General features: G+C 36.9%; 1 protein-coding gene across 1 annotated transcript in view; it reads right to left on the bottom strand.

The window, feature by feature from the left end:
- LOC122410432 (acetylcholinesterase-like) overlaps nt 1-23,488 on the bottom strand; it is a 180,967-nt gene that overhangs the window by 29,107 nt on the left and 128,372 nt on the right. The window contains exon 4 of the mRNA XM_043418554.1: nt 9,162-9,325. Within this exon, the coding sequence (XP_043274489.1) occupies nt 9,162-9,325 (164 nt within the window). The remainder of the gene's footprint in view (nt 1-9,161; nt 9,326-23,488) is intronic.

Genomic DNA, 23,488 nt, shown 5'->3' with positions numbered 1-23,488 from the left:
TGGCGGACGAAAAAACATAACTTTACAAGAGTATTGCACTCAGGCACTCACGGGTTTTTAGGATCGGGATTAGGATGCTGACATTTGACTGTTTCTTAGCGCGACACCGATTTTTAGAACGATTTCGACAATAATTTTAACTCGACTTTCCTCTCTCTTTCCGTTTAATCAAAAGTGAAAATAGCAAAAATTCAAGATTCAAGATGGTTTAAAGAAATTTCAAATCATAGATACATACGATTCATTAGAAATCAAGCCGCTACCGCGTCACTTGATATTACTGTAAATATCTACTGTAGCAGTGAAAAATACAAACTTATACATTTTGTAAATTATAAATCTAATGTACTAAACCGTTTCGATATTCGGGGATGTTCAATTTCCCAAATATCAGAACTTAAGATTTTTTTTAGATCCTCTTCTCTCATGTATAGAAGGGTCGTGCACTGACCGGCGGATTTTGTCTGAGCGGGTAAAGCCTTCTGATTTCACCATCTTGCAATGCAAGGAGCTGCGCGATCGGGATTAGCCTTCCTAAAGCGTATTGCGACAAGTACGCGCGCACACACACACATACACACACACACACACACACTGAAAGATGTTCGAAACCCATCCGATGGTTCCGCACACACATCAAACGTGCTCTAAGCCCGCCCAACGATACCGCACAGATATCGAAAAATGTTCCGGACACACATGCGCGACGGGTGTGCAAAATCGTTGGGTCGGTTCAGAACACACTTTTTATATATGTGCAGAATCGTTGGGTGGGTCTCGAAAACATTCACAATCGGCTCGAAATTGACCGAGTGTGGCTCAGAGTTGACCAATGTTGAGCCGATTATAAATATTTTCTAGGTATATATTTTAATTCAATAAAATGAGGAACACACTAATGCCAAGGGAAATTCGGAAGGAAAATTCGAAACTCATATATATATACGTTGTACGTGCTCTATTGGTTAACTGTAAACCGATAACATTAACACATCCGGTCCATAACAAATGTATAGCTATAGCATTGGCGTAAAAGGATGATTTGCGTTCGAAGAATGGCTTTAGTCCGTTGGTTTGTGGGTTTCACATTCGTACGCGATTCAGAATAATTTATAATCGTCATCGATATATCGTATATATATATATATATATATACGCGATGTTTACCACGTACGGAAATCTACGAGTATTTCACAACCTGGTTAACCTGCGTGTTCGTTCAATTCATCTATTTTCTATCATCACTTCGACCGGTTGAAACAGCCCGCACCCAGTTGAAACTTAACCCAATCCATTTTCAGGTTACGCTTGTATTAGGTCACTTTTTTTTGCAAATTCCTTCGCGGAAACATTATCAACATCAAAAAAAAAAATGTGCCCTAAATTTGAATGCGCTAGGAGAATTTAAACAGGTGCCACCGAAGAGTTGAAGTTTTAAATGCAAAACACATGTATTTACAAACTTGTTACTTAATTATTATCTGCCTCCCATAATAATGATGATAGAAATCTGAAATTTGGCACACTTATTGTTCATATTAAAAGGTACAAAACGGAATTTTTTCAGATTTTTTCGAAGATTATTTCCGTGCTTTTTACCGTTACAAAGATAACCATACTTTGAATTTTTTTAGTACTTTGATCACGGTCATTTGAAGCACTTTTAAACGTCACTTTGAAACATTTAGACAAAGTTTGAGCCGTAATCAATAGTGTAAACTTACCAATACTCACCAAACTCATAAAAGTCTGAAATTCTGTGAGAATTCATCGATGAAGCGCTTCAACAAGTCCCTCTGCCAACGTTTGGATACGCTTTTTTTAAATTTCCGACTACTTGCTTCATGATTAAATTTCGTTTCTCATCATTAGTGAGTCTTTTATTCCCACTTTTGAAGAACCTGTTAAGTTACATGGAAAACAATTTTTTTTTTCAAATCAATGGGTAGAATTATTTTTTTACTTTTTTAAAAATATTAAAGTAAGCGTAACGTGATATAAATGTAGCAGACATGAAGTATCATTTTATGGATCATGTTGTGCGATTATTATGATTTTTTTCTATAAATTGTGCATAGTGATGGCACTTACTAGTGTTGAGCCTTGTTCATTTTTGAATGCAGGAATGAATAGTTCGTTTCTACTTATAGTTATGACTTTAATTCTGTCATTCAAGAATAAGGGCACGAGGGCATGTAATTTACAAGAAGGAAGTAAATTTTGATTTTTTTTTGGGTAGCTTTCTACGAATTTGAAGATATTCTTCTTTTCAATCTGACGTTATGTCTTTGCTTGATAAGTACATTGATTTTTTTATAACCCCAGAATCAATGGTTTTCTTTGAATGGTTTCATATTGACACCAGCTTCCTCAATCGTGATGTCTCCCAATGGTGTTTGAGTACGAGCTATCAATTTGGTGCCCAAATCGTGAAAAATATTACTGTTGTCGACGACGTTGCCGAAAGAGGAATCAAACTCATTACAGAGTACGACAGCAGACTTACTAACGATAAGGAACAAAAACAATTCCTTTCGGAAGTCGTCGGAGATTACCATAAAATGTATCCAGATGCCAACAAGTAGACTTTGCTTCGACCGCTTCGCCGACGAAATCTCCCGTAAATTCCAATTTGTATGAGTTATTGTCAAGTGTTGATTACGACTGTTGATTACGGCTCAGACTTTGTCTAAATGTATCAAAGTAACGTTCAAAAGTGCTTCGATTGACCGTGATCAAAGTACTAAAAAAATTCAAAATAAGGTTATCTTTGTAACGGTAAAAATCACGGAAATAATCTTCGGAAAAATCTGAAAAAATCCGTTCTAAACCTTTTAATATGAACAACAAGTGTACCAAAGTTCAGATTTCTATCGTCATTATTATGGGAGGCAGATAATATTTAAGTAATAAGTTTGATAAATACACGTGTTTTGCATTTAAAATTTCAACTCTTCGGTGGCACCTGTTTAAATTCTCCTAGCGCATTCAAATTTGGTGCACATTTTTTTTTTATGTTGATGATGTTTCCGCGAAGGAATTTGCAAAAAAAAAGTGACCCGAATTACGGCCACCCTACGCTAGTATATGTAGAATTTCGATTGCCCCAATGTTATTCAATCGAAACAATTGCATTAAACGATCTTTTTGACTGTTTTCAATTATCAATTTATATAAAATCATTGAACATAACTTCATTCATTGATTTGTAGAAACTTAACAAATGCACTAATTCGGAAAAGTTTTAAAAAACCTTCAAGGATGTCATAAATATAACAGCGATATATGATCCACGATTTCAACATTTTTATAATATGTCTCATTTTTTCGGTATTAAAACTCGATGGTAATGTAAATTTCTGCAGGAAAGTCGATTTTGAATAGTTGCAAAAATGTAAATGAGGCTAAAAGTCGTCCATCTTTCGAATAATGAATATACATGTGTTAGTTATATATATTAATGACCCGATATACGAACAGAAGAGCGCAGGAGAATTCTGAGAAGACCACAAATGACATAAATAAAACATAAGGTGTGGGAATAGGGGTGAGTTTGAAGAAGGAAAGGAAAAAACCAGGTCTCTCATGTATTTCCAAATACACTTGGATATTTTACATCCTTCATCGCGAATCCCTCGTAAAACCCTCTGTCGTACATTAAAATAGAATGGAGTGAAGCACGAGTATGTTGCAGGCGAGAACGCGCAGAGGGTGTGAACCGCAACGTGTACCTATCCAGAGAAACAAGAAAACAACCAAAAGATTTTAATCTCAACAAAGGGACAAAAACAATGTTCTCGGCTCAGTTGTCATTTCCCATAACTTCCATTATAATTACTCGTAAAATGTGTATGAAAATTCTGTTCGTTTTCAATTGTAGGAAGTTTGAAAATAATAGATCAATCAAGTTTCACCAACAAGATACAAATAAAACATGTTCTTGTTCACTTATACCTTTTACCCTCGGCCTTTGCGATCGAGATTCCATCAACATTGTAGGAGCCTCTATTTTTTTGCTCCTGCTCCTTTTCCAACCCTCTTCGTGAAATGAACGAGTCTCACTCAGAGATCTTATAAGTGAAAACGAGGAAAATATATCAATGGTGGAGCATGTTGTCTCAGGAGATACGCACAAGTGTTTATTCCCCTTGCTCCACGAAATACACAAGGGGTCTCACTGTTTTTCGATGTACGCTGATCTCGTGTACTTGAATACGTTTACCACGTGACGTGCACTCGTGGGAAAAGTTTACCGAACATTGAAAAATGATAACTCGGCAAACGTGGATCTATACTTTATCCCTGTCTGGTTTATGCGCATTTAGTTTTACACAAATGGAAGCTCGAAGAAAAATGGCCAAATAGAACGGAAGAGACACCTACTCTCATGAATATATATTAGGGTGTATAGAAAAAATCGATATATTTTTTGGTACGGGTTACGCAAGCATTCATCGTCGTGTCATGCCAAAAAAACAAAGCTATACTTCGTTTTTCTATACACGTGCAGCAAATATTCTAGTGAATATACTTTCCAGCTGAAAAAAAAACTCTCATATATATGCTGCAAACATATTTTGTCATCAATAAAATTCTCTACAAAAATTCCTTAGACCAAATACCTATTTGACAATGGACCTACTTACTGATTTGTATACTCGTTATCTATAATCCAAGCTTAATTATTTATTTTCATCATCAAAAAATTATCAAAACTTACATTAAATATGCTGCAGAGAATTTTTTGTTTGATAAGGTAACTCAACAGCACAACCCTGAAGTTGCTTATTTGATACTCACACACATATATTGAGATATACAGGCTTGGCCACAAGTATTTAGCACCTTGTTAGTTTTCTCGACGGATAAAAATTCGAATATCGCAAAGAAAAACTATCGTAAGTTAATTTAATAAACGAGCTTTTGAAATAAACTATTCCAGCTTCATATTTTGCTCTTACACAATGTGATCTCATAATTTTTGGATCAAATATTCGAAGCGAACATCGAAATCTTTAATTATGTTTTTGAAGAACATTTCTGTGACGTTTTTCCACGGTTACAAAACTATGTGTTCATTCAAATTTTCATATTCAATACTGGTTCGCGATTCACTAACAAAAAAAATTATTAAGTGAATTGAACAACTTCGATAATATTAGGATAACGCTGTCGAGAGTTGTCTCGTGGAATAAGAAATTTCTTGCAGCCGATTCAATGAAAGTGTTTTGTAAAATCCCTTTTTATAAAGTAAGGTTGTGACGCGTGAATAAGCTGTTCATTGTCATCGCTTTTCCGTGATTCCGATTGGTCCTTGAAACACGACCATTCTGAGGCTAAATTCATACGGAAAAAACAACGTTCATTCGTGATGAACAAATTCCTCATAGAGGAAGCTTTGAGCATCGTGCATCTTGAGCACCGTGCATCTTGACTATCTTGAGGAAGAAATTTGCAAATTTTAATTTGCAGCATTTTAAAAATTTTTTTAGAGGAAGTTATTTGAAGCCCATCTTGCAATCGTGGCTCAAAAATTTCGTTTTCTAACGTAATATTTTGTGAATTTTTTTGAAAAAAATCGAAAGTGTCCCATTGAAAAAAACCAATTTTTTGACTAAAAATAACCGAAAAGCATTAAAAAAAATTATTTTTCTGTTTTTTAATTTTTGTTTAGAAAGAGCGTTAAAAATGTTTAAAAATGATCCGTATTAAGTGACATTATGATAATTATAATCAGAGATATACATTTTTTAAGCAATAATCGATAACTCCGGAATGGGTGGAGATAAAGAGCTAAAAATTTAGCTGAAGACTTCTTTTTACATTTATAAAAACATATTAAAAAATCAAAAAAATGGAAAAGGATCACCGTCGCAACGTGGTTGAATTGTCATGGAATGACCCATATATAGGGTAATACTGGGCAAAATGGACACATGGAGTAAAACGGACTTTCTCAAAACTGAAATTTCATAAAATGCATAACATTTTTTTTCGGTTCCAAATCATGTCCTGACCATAAATCGTGGTAAATTGTTGAATTCCACGGTGACATCCCCAAAAAATTCAAGTTTCAGAGCAAAATAGATCCCAAACTACTTTCTCCCTATCTATTCGCTTTTTTGACTTATTTTTAAAAACCACAATAGTAATCAAAGTACGAATAAGGAAAAAAGGTTTTTCATTCATTTTTTACAAAAATCGCACTCATAGCTGACATCTTCGTCTTCAACACCTGTACACTATGTGTGTACTCATTTTTTGTATGTTACACAGTAAATCCAATCTTTGGAGGACGACGAATATAACCCTTCGCAAAAAATGCAAGAAACGTCTTCAGAAGACGAGGATTTGACTGTCTTGGTGAGCTTTTTCTGTGTGCTCAACTACTACATTTCGAAAAATGTCGATATTTCGATTTTTATGCCTCTTGGAGGTTGTGCCTCGGAAAATTTTTTTGAAGAAATTCTGGAAACTAGGACCATGAATCAATGGTGGGACTCCGATACAGTGCGATCACGAAATATACCCTAGCACGATGGACCCAAAGTTGATTTTTTGCATTCCTCAAAAACAAGATAGAAATGGGATATAAAATTTGATTCATTTCTTTTCATTTACATCCAAGAAGTAGAGCCTGAGTGGTCCCATTTCTTTTCCCATATTACCGAATTGACATTCTATTTGGGAACAGTCGCATGGAACGGCTATATTTCAAAAAATGTTGGTTTTTCGATTTTTATGCCTCTGAGGGGCTGTGTCCGTTTTGCCCCGAATTTTTTTTTTTACAAAATTCGGGAAACAAGGACTGGGCATCAATTTTGGAACTCAAAGATAGTTGAAAGACCATATGCGCATCAATGAAACTTGATTAAATCCTTAAGTGTCCATTTTGCTCCATAACCAATAAACTATAAACCCGTTACTGACGTGTTCGGGACGCATTTTTAAGCAAAACTACAAAAGTGTTTTTTTGTGAGTGCAATAGTTTTTAAATGAGAAGCAATAGAATTTTGCATTTCTCAACGAATGGGAAGGTCGCTTGCCGCCATGATAGGCGACGCTTCAGGGGCGTAAACGAGGGCGTAAAAGTCGGGTGCGAACGTGGCTGAGGCCAGCAACGATCAGCCCACAGCGATATCGTTTGTTTGAGAGTCAACTTCACGCGGAGGCTATGTTCACGCGAAAGACTATTTCATTCCAAGTGACATTTGACACTTGGCTGTCAGCTGTGTTCCCGATAGGGTTAGGCACCTGGGGGTCTATTCTGGACTCACGGAAAACGTTTTCCGTGAACGGACGTAAAGTTCCGTGTATCACTTCCGTTGACGGATTGAAAGTTCCTTCGAAGAGTCACGTTTTGTAGCGTCGATTCGTTAACGAAAAAGTTTCGTATGGGAAACAATTTCGTGGACGCAGCGCTCTTTAGGAAAAACATTATTTTCGTGCACAAATACTATTCTCAAACGTCGAGAATAGCCCCCCTGACGTCATACCACTCGGACGGAAATGCTTCTTAATTTCAGGTGACAGTCTGCGAAAGTGACATCATATGAAATGCTGATTGAAAATAATGATATTATTATTATTGTTACTATTATACTCAAATAACGTTGTTGTTATAAATTTCTAGATCATCTATTTTGAACTCGAAAATAAAAAAGTTTCGAGATTAAAGCCAAAGCAGTTGGATTAATCTTCCCCATGAATAACGAAGTCCCAATGATCTCGAAACTCACTATTCGACAAGAGCACGGAGAACTCTCCACTGAATTCGGAAATATGTTGATGTTTGTGCAAGGAGTCTGGTGTAGGTGGCGAAATAATAAGTACGCCGGAGAGTAGAGGAAAAATTAATAAATGATTTATTGGTGGTAACTTCCCGATGAGAATGTACATAATTAGTGCATATGAGCACGCCAAGTTTGTCCGTGGTGCGAAGAACGGGTGAGAAGATGAGGTGACCCGGTGTTCATCACGCCCGTGCGCAATAAACAAGATGGCCGACCGAAGCGTGCATGCCGATGATGAGCCCGAAAACCCCTGGTTATGTGCGATAAACCCATTGCAATGTCCCGATGTTATGTTCTGAATGCGAAGAACCGTGCTGAGGTTAATTTAGCCCGAAATGAGATGTAAAACTCCCGCCATTGATACCGAAAAGGTGAAGATATGGTTTGCAAATGAATCGATGCGCCTGCACGCTCCGGCGCCCGGATTGAGACACTGACTGATCGATCATAGAGATCGATGAAGAAGCCCCGCGCGCATGCGCGGTGCGCTTCCCCGGTCCCGTGATAATTGCTACCCAGGAGGTGGCGACGCCCCCGTGAGTGCGTGAAATAAGCACCCGGCTGCTCTAATTTCACGCGCCCAAAATGTCCGAACCCGAGAACTGGCGACGCCAGCGGCGGAGCGCGAGAGCCCGGCCCGAATTCTCTCGCGCTACCGTCGAGGCCTCGCTCAATCCTGAACAGTTGATGGTTTTTGAATGCAGATAAATCCATAGCAAAATGTGGTTTCTCGGTGTAGTCTTTCACATCATTTTGCGGTAGATCGGACCGAAACAGTCGGATTTATCTCTTGGCATTATTGACGGTAGCTTAATGGCCTCGAAACTCGCTATCAAACTTGAGCACGGAGATCGTTCGACTACAAATGGAAAAATCACGATTTTTTCAGAAAGGAAATCAATACAATGCAAGATGAAGTTTCTCCATGCAGTCTTTGACATGTTTTTCCAGTAGATCGAGCCAAAACAGTTGAATTCATCTTTTTGCATTATTAACTAGGGCTCAATACCATAAAATCTTGATATTCAACTTATGAATAAAGATCGCTTCACCCAATTCAGAAAAATCTCGATTTCTCAAGAATGGAGATGAATCCACTTCCGGTGTGGGGTAACTCATTCTCGTTTTTTCTATATTTGTGGAATTTGTCACATTGATTGTCTTACATCATTTTTCCTTCACTGAAATCTTTCTTTACAGAATCTTCTATAGAGTCTTTATAAATTCGTCTCGAATACCTTACTAAATTCAATAGGGCCTTATTCTGTGTTTACTATTTTCTTTCTATTTCATCTTAGTCTAGGTCGGATGGCATCATCAAAATGTAGCAAGTGTTAATATATTATTTTTTCTATTTTAAAAACTTACCCCAAAAATGCGAAACGTGAGTAAGCTTGAATCATTTTCGTCGAAAGTATACGCTCGCTCGCAGAGTATTTCAGTGACATGTTTAGAGGTCGACCAAAAACATATTCGACTTCATCACCGTGAACGACGCCCATCCACTTGCCCCATAAATTTGTACTCGTCCTCTGAAATCCCAAAATTAAAACAAATCCAAACATTATTTTAAATATTTTTCGGAAAGTAATAGTTAAAGAGATTTTCCTAGATATTCTTACTAGTAACCTTGTGGCTAATTAATTCTCATTCAATACTTTCGATGATTACCATGCTTCGCAAACATTTTAACAAAGTCTTTTGACAAGAATATTCAGAAATTCAAGGAGATAAAGCTTCGAAGTTTTAGTCTCGTGTGTTTATTCGATCAATCGAACATAACATAATTTTTTGGCGACGTTTGAAATATTTTGCATTCAACCTAATCCCATATACGACAGTAGTCATTTAATCGTGAACCTTAATCTTTAAGAAGTTTTTATGAAGTAGTGTCGAAAGACGTGAAATTGATAAGGGGAAACTTATTCCAATTCACTCTTTCGAAAACCTAAATCAGCTTTGGTCAAGATCAATTTCCACCATCGTTTATGTTATTTCAGAATATTTCGTATTTATAAAAGTTACAACGACCAAGAGCCCATGAAAAATGTATTGAGAGAAAGAAATATATTTCTAGAGCGGGATGATGGTTGGCTGAAACGTTCGACTACCAGACACTCGCCCGCTTGTGGACGGACGACTTTGTCATTTGCATACTCATTATTTCCCGTTGCTGTTCGAGAGCAGGAGCATATCAGACTGCTTCTCTCGGTGTTCTTCTCGACATGCACCCCTTGGGAACGCGATTCAAGCTGCGGAATTGAGTCAACCATGCGCGAGAGAAAATTGAAGGAAAATGAGAAGGAGAATGAAAAAAGTGAATTAAAGTGGAATACCGTGGCAGGATGTGAAACGAAATCATGGCGAAAATAAAAAGAAAGTTTCAGAAGAACGTTGCGTTTTTACACCTCAAAGAGGTGCATGAATTCTCTAGAAGAGATCATTTAAAAATTGTTCGGGCTTACAGAGGTTCAGAGGTGTACAGCTGCAGTCGCTAAAGCAATAAAAAATTTGAAAATGAAAATTTGAAATGAAAAATCGATGAAATTGAAAAGCACAAAAATCTCGAAGTGCCAATATGACAACAAACAATCTCATAGAGTTTTTGTATTCATTATCGTATTCTAGAGACTTTTGCATGAAAAGTTTGACCAGAGAATAGTGTGGGAACGAGCGAAAGATGATGAAAAATGGGAGAAGGAGAAACGAAAAGATTGTACGAGACTAAGTAAAAAAAAAAAACGTAAAGAGGCTCGAGGAACGTAGAAAAGCCAATGTTTTCATCGAGTTTTCATGAGATAAGAGGCCATGGTAGAATAACATTGACGCAAACGAGAATGAATCGAGTCCGTTGGGACAAAGAAGCATGCGCACAGGTCAAGAAGCAAGGGGAAGCCTTATCGGAAAGTGAATTTTCTGATGTGCCTTTTGGCTTACGTTTTTTTTTCAAGCTACTTCGATCTTATACTGTTTCCTTGCTCTATACATATGTGTGTACCAAGTCAACGAAACTGAAAAATGAAAAAGTGCAAAGACACTATGTAAGAGGCCCATAAAGAGTATTTCAGGCTCAAGGATTTTTCTTCACTAAGATAGATCGGTCAAAGTGTCCTCCGAGGTATTGCGATTCACGACTAACTTTTCTCGGGTTTTACCCTCCTCTTCCTCCCGCTTTTCTCTCGAGTTTCTCGTGGTTTTCGAACATTCTAGAAGATATAAAATTGGAACATTTTTCGGAGAGATACTTTACTCGTTCTCGTCAACAATATTTTCACATAGGTTCTTCCATCCTTATTTTTCAACTGTGGGGAACGAAACATTCAATCAAAATTGATGGCTCAATTAAATTTTCATCAAACTTTTCGATCGACATTTTTTAGACCTCATAAAAAGAAAGATTCAGTCAATGTGAGACTAATACTGCAGAATTTCGAAATTCGACGAGCTCCATTACATTATTTTTCCTCTATCGCCGTTTCCTCTTTCGTGATTCACCCAGCCGAATAATTTATAGAAATGATTTCTTCAAGTTTTCTAATATCACGATTTTGACGATCTCCAGTTGGATTTTGTCGGACTTTTGGTTTACTCAATTAGACTCAACACAACGCACAGATCCGGTTGCATTGATAACATATACTTCGTAAATCTACGTTTGACAATCCGAAGCTCTGATCATTAGGGTGGCCCTTAATATGGGTAAAAAAAAAAATTATCGCGCCGCCCCCCAAAACGGTTCCAAATGATAAAAAAAAATCTACGCAAAGTCGTAGCTATGTTCGGTAAGAGGAAGACGTGCCTGTAAGCATGAACTTGGATTTAATTATCAATTGTTCTGCATGATTTAGTAATTTTTAAAAATGTTGTATTTCAGTGAAAAATGGTCGTATCGAGGTCTAAAAAAACGCATTTTGGAGCTCCAAGTTTCTATTTCCAAGATCTTATGACGAAAAAAATGCAGAGGTACATGTTCTGCGCAATTTTGAGAAAAAGTGCGAGAAAAAACAGCAAATTTTTATGCTTTTTTATCGATCCCATAAGCCCAGATTTATTTTTTCAACTAAGCCATGGTATGGACCGGATAGCTGGTTTATTAAGCTTCAATTTGCTTTTTTAAAAACTTTGGTAGGACCATTTTTTGCTGAGATGTTGAACTTTGAATGAAGAGCTCTTTTGTCTTTGATCGACGATATCTCGGCAACCAATGGTCGCACAGGAAATTCAAGGGCAGTTCTGAAAACTGGAATGAATGTCCTATAAGATTCCGTTGCGATCTTGAAGATGAAATTTTTCTTTCATTCTTGTCATGAATAAAAAAAAATAGGATAAAAAAGTAATTTATGGTTTTTCAGAAAAACAATAGCCAAATTTCAAATAATCATGAAATGACTGATGTTGAGTATGCCATTTACAGCTGAATATACCCCCAAAAACCTTGCGAAGTTACAATTTGATCTAACTAATCGTTTCTTCGTTGCAACCGATCAAACATTAATCAAATTTAAGGGTCACGTTTTTTACGATAAACGAGTAATGATCGTGACAAAAATGAAAAAAATAAAAAATTTCTAAGTTTTTTCTACATTTTTCCCATAAATAAAGTTGAAATATACAAAAAAAAATTCCGAAAGTTTTTGATGAATAGTATATTACGACCCTAGGTCCGAAAGTTGGATTTCCTGGCATCCAACATTTGGGCCGTGGGTTGGATACTATTTTTCTTGATCCCGTAGCCGAAAGTACGTTCAATAATTACTAGCAATCGCGAGGGGGGGAGGGGGGGGAGGGGGCGGGGGGAGGCGCCCGCCCGACTTTTGCAGGACCGAGGCGAAGCCGAGGTTTTGCTGGTCGGGGCGAGCATTAAAAACATAAACAAAAAGTAAAAAAACATACACACAAAATATTACACAATGATACGACAATATTATTAGTACAAATAAATGATTAGTTGATAAATGTCTGATTTAAAGTCAAAGTCCCATGATAGTTAACAATTTCTTTTTGATTTAACTTGACAATTTATATGAATATGTGCTTTCCTATGAACCTGGCATCTGGAAATACAACATTATTTCGAACGACCATATTCATTTTATTAGTCCGGTTACATTATTTTCTGTTTTCGCATCTGGACGAACAAATGTGTGTTATTCGTCCGGGTTCATGGCAGTATAGCGCATAACATGAATGATGAAAGATACGCTATACGCGCCCGCTTGAAGCAAATAATGATGCTTGGCAACGAATAAACAAAATCACGGCAACGAATACAGGCTTCGCATTCATATATTGAAATGTCTTTTTTTAAGAAAGGATCACCGGCCGCAAAAATATCGTCAGAGCGCACTGAAGTTAGCCGAGTCAGCCGGCCACGAAAAATGCTCTTCCCGGCTTGAAATGCGGCGGAAAGTGCGTACTTTCGGCTAGGGGAGCAAGAATTAGTATATTACACACCTAGGGCAGGAAAATAAGGAAAGTCTCAGATCACATGTAATTGTCGACCGAGGCGAAGCCGAGGCTGACAAACATGTGGTCTGAGGTTTTACTTTTTCCTGCCCGAGGTGTGTATACGATTTTTCTGTCCGACGCAGGCGGAATGCGGCAACTTCGGCCTGCGCAGCGGGCCGAAAGTTGCCACTTTCGGCCTGGAGGACAGAAAAATTGATTTTTCACCACACCTGCGCCGAAAGTTCAACTTTCCGAAATCGGAAGGTTGAATTTTCGGTGCATGTGTGGTGAAAAATAGTGTACACTCCACGGGAGTGAAATTAGACCACCTCAAACCGCGTGCTTATCACCCTCGCCTTCGGCTCGGGTGACAATTCTGCCCGCGGTTTGAAGTAGTCTACTTTCCCTCCCTAGGTGTGTAATATACTATTTCTTGCTCCCCTAGCCGAAAGTACGCACTTTCGGGCCGCATTTCAGACCGGGAAGAGCAATTTTTGTGGCCGGCTTATGACAGCGCGCTCTGACGGGATTTTTGCGGCCGGTGATATGAACATATGTACGCATTATGCTCTATTCATTTGTTCTGTGCTTGCTCGTGTCAAACGGTCGTTTTTCAAACGCGTGAATTGTTTCTACATCCTCGAAGTCGTGCGTAAAAAAAATGGAGCAATCGTCATCAGAAGGTTCCGCAGACGAGGAAGAAATATTGAGGAATTTCGATGAAGAGGCCAACGTTATTGTGCAAGCCGAAATGATATCGAGGAAATCTTCCGATCGGTATCTTCTCGTCTACAACACCTACAAGACATGGCGAGAAGAAAATAAAAAATCTCTCTCCAGCTCAGAAGAAAACAACCTGATAATTTATTTCCGAACCTTAAAAGAAAAACTGAAACCGCCAACTTTGTGGAGCATATGGAGCATGCTTAAAAAATATTAATATTCATCATTTTCTGAAATTAAAAAGTCTGATAAAAACGAATGCCAAAGGCTACAAACCGAAGAAAGCTTGCGTTTTAAGATGGAATCATATCACAAAATTTATGGACGAGGCTCCAAATCACACGTATTTAGCTATGAAGGTAAAAAATCATTTACATATGCTCACCTCAAACTATACTTTTTTTTGTTACAGCCATTCAATTTTGTTTGCTCCAATTTCTACAGGTTATACTAATATTTGGAGTCTGCGGTTGCCTACGTTGTGACGAAATCACAAATATGAAGGTCGAAGATGTGGAAGACCTAACTGATAAATATCTTGTCTCAATAAATTATAACAAGAATGATTACGCTGGACAATTTATTATTGGAAATCTTTTCTACGACACAGTCAAGAAATACATTTCGTTGAGACCATCAGACAAATTCAGCGACAGGTTTTTTATCAAGTACGCAGAAGGCGAATGTTTTCGAACAGCCATAGGAAAACATAAGATCGGAGAAGGCCGCGTGTGATATAAGGGCCTCGGCTTCGTCTCGGCCTTTATATCACACGCGGCCAGGAAATCCAACTTTCGGGCCTAGGGTCGTAATATATTATTTTTTCGTAAGGCTTCCAACATTGAGAGCTTCTGAAAAACCATGAATTACCCTTTTTTTCATATTTTTTTAAATTCACGATAAGGATGGAATAAAAAATTCATCTTCAAGATTGCAACGGAACCTTGTAGGACATTCATTCCAGTTTTCAGAACTGCCCTTGAATTTCCTGTGCGACCATTGGTTGCTGAGATATCGTCGATCAAAGACAAGAGAGTTCTTCATTCAAAGTTCAACATCTCAGCAAAAAATCGTCCTACCCAAGTTTTAAAAAAAGAAAATTGAAGCTTAATAAACCAGTTATCCAGTCCATACCATGGCTTAGTTGAAAAAAATAAATCTACGCTTATGGAATTGATAAAAAAGGATAAAAATTTGCTTTTTTTTTCTCGCACTTTTTCTCAAAATTGCGCAGAACATGTAGCTCTGCATTTTTTTCGTCATAAGATCTTCAAATTAGAAACGTGAAGCTTCAAAATGCGTTTTTTTAGACCTCGATACGACCATTTTTCACTGAAATACACCATTTTTAAAAATAACTAAATCATGCAGAAAAATTGATATTTAAAACCAAGTTCATGCTTACAGGCACGTCTTCCTCTTACCAGACATAGCTACGGCTTTGCGTAGATTTTTTTTTTTATCATTTGGAACCGTTTTGGGGGGCGGCGCGATCTATTTTTTTTTTTACCCATATTAAGGGCCACCCTAATATACATGTTTGTTTTCTTTTTCCAATGTTCGAGCTCAACGAGGATCCCGTAGTTGACTAGCTGCTAAGGATCTGGGAAATGGAAGGCTTGTATACTAGATTCAGTTTTTTTTTTTAATTCATTTTCAGGTCACAATGGCTTGCGAAACAAAATCGATAGTCGGGTGTCTATATCAACCTTTGAATTATATTCATTCCCGTTTTTTTTTGTATTCGGACAAAATTCATCTTCCGGTCAATACTATTCCACTATTAGGAAAATATACAAGAAGTTATTTTGAGCATGAAATCAAACAATCAACTTTGAATAAAATGATTCTCTCGATTTGTGCCTGATCCGCAGGCTCTGGAGTTTGATTTCACATGTTTTTAGGTGTAAGGAAATCTTGGGGAAGTTCTTGCGATGCCAGTACTAGATGGAATGGCAACCTGAGGTCATTGTGCTATTGAACAGAGGAAGAAAGAGCCGGAGATAAGAATCAGTCTTGCACATTGCTCTTTTATTACTCACGTTCCTTGCCTGCCAGAAGTCAAAAAAATCACGGGAGATTTTTCCCGGTAGCGTAAAGTATAATGTAGCTACCGTATTCTGAGGAATTCAATTGAAGGAATTCTTCGAAAAACCATTTTCGCATTTCCATTTCACTGCACTCGTGCACAAGATTTTTTTTTCATCTTCTTTACAACCAAGATCCAAAAACAATAAACAATTTTTATTGATGTATTAGCCAAAACATCAGGCGTTTCTCTTATGTCGATAGTGACTGAGAGTGGATTGCGAACTTAGAAAAAAATTGGGGATAATTTTCCAAAGGTTAATAACCGAATTTCTAACTGAAATTGTGCACGCATTTTCTTTTTGCGATATAAAACTTTTCTTCAAAGGGTAGTTTTTAGCGCGGTTAAATATTTTCCGAGATATAAAATTTCAAACATCGTTTTCAACATGGTCAGGTACACTCCCGTTCAAAAATTTCGATTCACTGATCGAAATTTTTGCCCACACTAAAAGTTCGATAGCTCGGTCAAAAATCAACGGAATCGAATTTGATAAACGTTATTTTGAAGGGGATAAATTAAGCTTCAATTTTCCGCTTCTTAAATTTTTTTACGATTTTTTTTAGCTGGCACTCGTTTTAGAACAGCGCCGTTTTTCGACAAATTTTTGGCCTTCGTAAACTGGCTGCCAATGCAGTAGACATTTTTTTCGCTACTTTTCTTCATGATGGCTTTGAAGAGGATAGAAAAAACTTCATTTTTGTTTTTTAAAAAATATCGTACGATTTTTTTTCTCACGGTTATCTTTATTTCAGCAAAAAATGAGAGGAGTTTCAAAAATTGTAGCGTATTTCGAAAACTTTGGGGGTTTCAAGGAAATGTCAAGAGCGTAAGAAGTAGTGTCGATTTATAATGAACTTGTTCTAATTATTTCATATTTCGTTTTTGAATTTTTTTTTTCATCTTTTTGGTCACGTCTTGACTGACAATAACTCGAAAAATACGGCATTTGAGATAAAGTTTCAGGAGGGAAGAAAGTTTCAATTTGTAGTTTTGAACTTACTGAGATTTTTTCAAATTTTTTTGTCGATTTTTTCAGAACTTTCTTATTAAATTAGTGCAATTAAGGGAAAATTACTTGAAGATAACTCTCTAAATTCCCTCTGCATGAATATTTGTGCTCCGTCAGTTCTAGAAAAGCCCTGATTTTTATTTGAATAAACAATTTTTATGGAAAGTGATGAGCCGGACAAATACTTTTAATTCATATTTAAACATAATTTGTATCGATCCAATTGACGTCGAATATTGTGAATAATATCAGAAGCTCCTGAAAGTCTGAAAAGAATCGATTTTCTTATAAGTCTCTACCACCATAGAGTAAGAAATGACTAGCTTGCATGTGATTTTTTTGGATTTAAAAGCTTCTTAGAACAATTCCATAATGTTGAAATTTGGAGTTACTCATAAATTACTTGTCCTTCGATTGATATCATAAATTTTCGTCCTGCATGTAACTCAAATGGTAACTTTTTTCAATTTATTAGAAAATACTTGGCCTTGAATTAATATAATAAATTTTAATGCTGCACGTAAATTAGATGGAATTTGTTTTAATTGATTTAGCTGTTCGAATCAAATAAGAAGAATGAGACATCGGTTTCCAAAATAATTTCAAGCACGATTTTTCGGTTTTTTATTTTTTACTTGTTATTTGATTCTTTTGACACTTTAAAAAATAGGTACAGATTAGTTTTTTGTTAAAGATAATGTTTTTTCAAGATTTGTGAAATTTTTTTCGAATTGTTCTGTATTTTTTTTTATAAAATAATTTTTTTGATAATTTAAAAAAAAAATTTTTTTTTAAGTTTTTTTTATGGATGGAATTATCAGCAAACGAGAGACCATCAATGTACTTGTCCCCACCTTTTTTTCCTAGGGGTATCTATATTCATATCCCTCAACCGGAATGAGAACGCCGTGTAAACGTAGTCTATTTTGCCCTTTGGACGCACACACTGCAAAGCGGTATCTTCAATACGTATAGACATGGTTGGGTGGGCCCGAGACATCTTTCGATTTGTGTGCGGAATCGTTGGGTAGGTCCGGAACATCTTCTAATGTGTACGTATTTGTAGTATTTTTGTATTCATTTATTTCTATATTTGTATTTATAGAAGTAGACCATTTTGACGCGTAGGGAAAAGAGACTATATTATAAATATTCTCCTCAATGCTAAAAAACGACTTTCAAAATTCAATACCTTGGAGAACACGCTAAAAATCCTTAAGTTTTCTTGTATCAAAACGAAGCTGTGTATCAAATTTCAACTCGACATTCAGATATCGGCTTTCAGAAGTACATCCAAAATTGTAAACAATGATATTTTTGAAATTTTAGAATATTTCGATGAAAATTCCGTCAAAGGGCGGCGGTTACGAGTACGAATGTGTGGGGGGTAAGGGGTGGGATAAGAGGGAGATGAGACCCCAAGGGATTTATAAAAGAATGTTCTTGAACATTGGGGAACGTCTCAGAAAATTGTGAAACTTTCTAGAAAGAACTGGATCTTTCTTAATGTGGTGGTGGTTGTTGAGATAAAATGGCATATACAAAACACCCCTTGCCTTCTATATAATACATTAGATTAGATATTAGATAAGATCAATGGAATTTTTATTTCCAGAAATAATATGCTCGTTTTGATTGGGAAGCTCCAACCACTAGTCCGTTTATCGAATCCATTAAACGATGTTTTTGGATAGTCATGTCAAATCACGTAACATCATTATCCTGTACTCATATTTGAACTGAAAATCCTGTGTTAAGGGACGGGTTCATTATAATTTTCAGGTATTTCCCTAAGAAATATCGATATAGCACGGGCTAATATGTTTTGCTTACTTCGTGTATACAATTGGTTTATTATAAGACAAGCGAAAGCCCGAGGTTGTTTGTCTTAATCGTTTGTATAATATCTCAATAAACATTCGGTTATGTATCTCCTTGTAAATACATCTGCTGAGACCATTCTGAAGGACGGAGCTCCGAAAACAAACGTTCCTGATTACACGAAAAAAGATTCGTTGTTAGTTGACGCAGCATTGAAAATAAATTCTTTTTTGCATATTGCATAATTAGTAGCGATTTCCATGCGTATGGCGGACCATTTGGGTAAGCTCAATTTTTACAGTTATCTTCATAATTCGCCTGAAATTTTTGTCCGACTTTCCACTAAATTGCGCAATTAGTATGGAAAACGTTCGTCGAGTTTTTAGAAATGGGCTGAAAGTCATTTAAGCGAAGGGAAGAATCATAACGGAAAAAGACTAGAAATCAGGGCTCGAGAAAGGAAACCGAGCGAATGCGGTCATCTACATGAGAATAATAAGAATAATGAAAAGATTTAAGGAAAAAGGGAGAGCGGGATGCTTCGAGGCGAGGGTGAATTTCAGGAGCGAGGGAATGAAGCAGACTCAATGCTGGGAAAGGGGTGCGAAAATTGCCTCCGGCAAATTTTTCGTCACTGGCTCGTTTCCATCAGTGCAGTAACGTGCCCTCGAAATAAGCTCAAAGCTCTTGGGAGCTTGAGGGAGAGCTTTTTCAAGCTCGCGAGTGCAAAATACAATAGCTCCGGGCAACGAACATCCCGTCGTATACGGATTCACACACGTTTACCCTTTCCTCTGATAACCCGGTCGCCGGGCTTGTAGAGATATATACACTTAAATATATAAGTATATAAACAAACTTGAGGGGAGGAAAAAATATAAGAGTAATATGAACTGGAGAGAGGGAGTTTGTGAGAAATAACGGAGAGTTTGCACACGTTGTGAAATGTAACTAACAACTCTGTGAGCTCCTATCCGAACCGCAAAAGCCTGGTGTGTAAAATAGCTATAACATTATCCAGTTATACTATTTTTTTTCTCCTTTTTTCATCACCCATTTTTCTTTCGGATGCTGCTGCTGTTGCTACTGCTTTTATTTGTTCGTTCTTCATCATTTTTATTCTGTGTAATCCGGATACGAGAGCTATTTTTCATACCACGGTATAAGCACTGAACGGTTTTTGGTCACTAATGTAAAAACATTTAATTTCTTCTCGTTTATAAACTTGATCGAAATGGCAATCGAACGGGAACATTTGCATTCATGATAAATCCAATTGATCAAACTCAGCAAGATCGATGGGATTTTTCTCATTAATATCAAATTGTTGGTAAAAATCCTTTTGAAATCATAATTGTGACAGCGATTTCATGAACTCCATTAAGAGGGAAATAGAATTTGAAAATGGTTATGAATAATTGACCCCATAAAACGGCTTATAAATAGTCGGGAGATTTGAAGATTACGGAGTTCGGTAGTGAAAAGAAGAGCGTAACGCTCCGATGAGCTTCTGTCGAATAACATTTTCCCCTAATGCAAAACATACGAAATACAAACTCATCTCTCAAGGCACGTTAGTTTCATCAATGTTTTGTTATATACATACTTCGTCTACAATAAAACACACAGACACGCGGAGGCCTCGTCTCGGCGCTTGCACCGCACCTTATCAGCAAATTAATCGCTGTTTTCCCTTCGGAGTGTAACGCCTCATTCTCCTTCACCACCTTGTTCGGTTCGTTGTTTGTACTTATAGATACTAGCTGTCATTCACGAAAGCGAGCAAGAGATAGGAACGTGCTTTTCGCTCCAAGAACATAGCCCGTGGACGTTAGTTCACGTATGCCTTCTTCACCCGTAATTCCGACATTTATTTCATTCTTTAAATAAAATTTTTTCACGGAATTAGAGAGACTGAATTATCAACTCAAACGATGAACATTTCGAGCGAATTTTCTCTTCTAAATTGACTGAAATTGATGACTTGTTGAGTCACGATTATTAATCATTTAAATCAAAACATGAAGTTCTCCTCGTCATTTTTTTTCTCTTCTGGATAAAAATAAATAAATTAAAATAAGAGAGAAGTAAAAGGAGAGAAGCGAGCTTCTTTTCATCATTTTTATCCCTCGCGTGAAATATGAGAGGTTTATAAGAAGCCTGAATATACGTCGGTTTCAGGGTGGTGAAGAAATCGTCAGGGGATTATCAGATTGTCGTTGTTGTCACCGTTACCGTCGTCGACGACGAAATAGCCAGCTCCTCGATGAAACCGAAGCTCCTCCTCGATTGCATTCGGTTTATCTATGCAAATTCACAGGAGTATACTTCGTCCCTTATTCTTTTCAGGAAAGAGCGTGAAGCAGAAAAAATATGAGGAGGCTTTTATCACAATTTTTTTGTGCTTTTTACATCTTCTGAGTCAGGTGGCAGAAGGAAGAAAAAATCATCATTCTTCCCTCGTGATATCTCAGGTTCAGGCACTCGTATTTTTGCTGGAGTACTACCCAAGGAAAATCGGATAATATTCATTCGCAGTATTAACTGTTCGTGCGAGTGAATTAATTCCACGTAGTTTCATCCGTCTATATCTCGACGATCTTTCATACTTGTCAATATCAAGGAAATGCTTCCATTGAAAAAGTCTCATCCTTCATTCTACTCTTGGCTCATCTATGGAGAATTTTCAACAAAAAAAAATTCGAGTATATTTCAAGTAGAAAAAGAACATGATAAACGCCAAAATTATTGAACGTAGAATTTCTCATTATAGGTATTGCGATGTGCGATGACGTATACGATCCGGCGATTCCTTTGATATTGGAATATTGGTTGCAAACAAATGTTCTCTTTATCCAACACTTTCTCTCTCTCTCTCTTTCCAGTATTTTAAGCCACGATACGTATGTTTTTACCCCTCGGAAAAGTGCTTTTTCGGATATACGTTGAAATTTTAAACAAAAATTAGTTTCGTGCTGTCCTCCTTTTTATTCCATCAACGATTTTCCTTGGACTTTCCTTCAATGCTATTTTTCATGCTGTACCTTTGACTAACAATGTAGCACCATATATGTATATAACTCTTAATTAAGGTCTTCTTCATCATTTGGATTAAAGAAATGACAATACCATAAAAAGTAGACTAATCAGCTAAAGTACACGACATTAAACGGTGAAGAAGGAAGAGTGGAAATAGTATAAATGCTATAAAGTAAGTTGGATAATTTTGTATGTTATAACTATATGCTTGGGTGAACATATGGGTCAGAATCTTTTACTAGAATAAACCAGAGAGAAAATGAAAAGTGAGGGAGAAAGAAAGAAAGAAAGAAGGAGAGGAGAGCATGAGCAGAAACACGACGAGGGACTCAACAGTCTGCTGGTAAAGATATACCATAGAATTTACGACTGTCGGTAGACAGTCAAAAGTCATAGAGGCTGGTGTTGGATATCCAGCTGCCTCAGGGACTGTTGCTGCCTCAGTCACGGAGTATGCACCCGTTATACGCGTACGTGACGCAATTTCGATTGGGCTCCAAATCATTGTAAATTATTGTATACACAAATATATAGTACGTATATAAATTTATATTGTATATAGAAACGTGTGTGGCCGTGAGTATATATTACTATGTACATATGTGAATGTGTGTGCATGAACACATGCATCAAATTATCATAGGTCGGCGATCAGGTGGAAATGGCAGACATATCACTTTTATCAGAATTCCCCAACATATATTTACAACTCTATAACGTTGCGGATTACCTGTCACATGGAAAAGAGAAGCGTAACGAAAATACAATAACTCATCGTAACTTTAATTATATTTAAGCTGATCAGTTTTTCTCATACGGGGTAACGGTAAATGATCATTTATTCAATAGGATGGAACGGATTATAGAAGATTTTTGGTTCAGTGCATTATATTTCATTGGGATATGTGTTATTTACGATGCAGCAACTGCGGAGATAAAATATATCAGAGGAATTGTTATATTACATATTTTCGTGAAGATTATGATTTTATGATATCCAGTTTCTATATTAATCACGTCTTTAGGACATTAGTTCATTGAGTATTACAAGGATGCAATATTCAGACGACATTAAATGCCTCGTCCTATTGTAAATTCCATTTAACAATAAAGGAAACGAGGATTCAATTTCCTACAAACTTTCGTGTCAAGGAGAATCCCTGATCGTCGAGTCTCCGTCGCGTTTCGCGTCGTGTTAATCGATTGCTGAAGACACGTATTAGTGTTACAGGTTTTCAAGCATACGATGTTCCACTTTTATAAGGGATCTTTTCTTATTTTATATCATTGAGTTTCTTGGTTATTTCGTAACGATCAGATTGTTTCAACACTACTTTATTAGCCTCTTTTATAACGGATGAGATTGAATCTTATTTTCACTCTATTTCCAAACCATCGTCGTACCGTAGTATTCGTACACTTCGGGTGTGGCTATTACGTCGTTTATTTTTCGGCGCCGAAAAAAAATCTGGAACAAGTATGTAGCAGAGATGGAAAAAGAGGGAGTCTTGTGACCTCGGGGGTTGCGAACAGTTAAGTGTAAAGTCGTATAAAAAACGTATG

This window comes from Venturia canescens, chromosome 5, assembly GCF_019457755.1.
Source record: "Venturia canescens isolate UGA chromosome 5, ASM1945775v1, whole genome shotgun sequence".
NCBI classification, from domain to species: domain Eukaryota; kingdom Metazoa; phylum Arthropoda; class Insecta; order Hymenoptera; family Ichneumonidae; genus Venturia; species Venturia canescens.
This window is presented reverse-complemented; position numbering and strand designations above follow the sequence as displayed.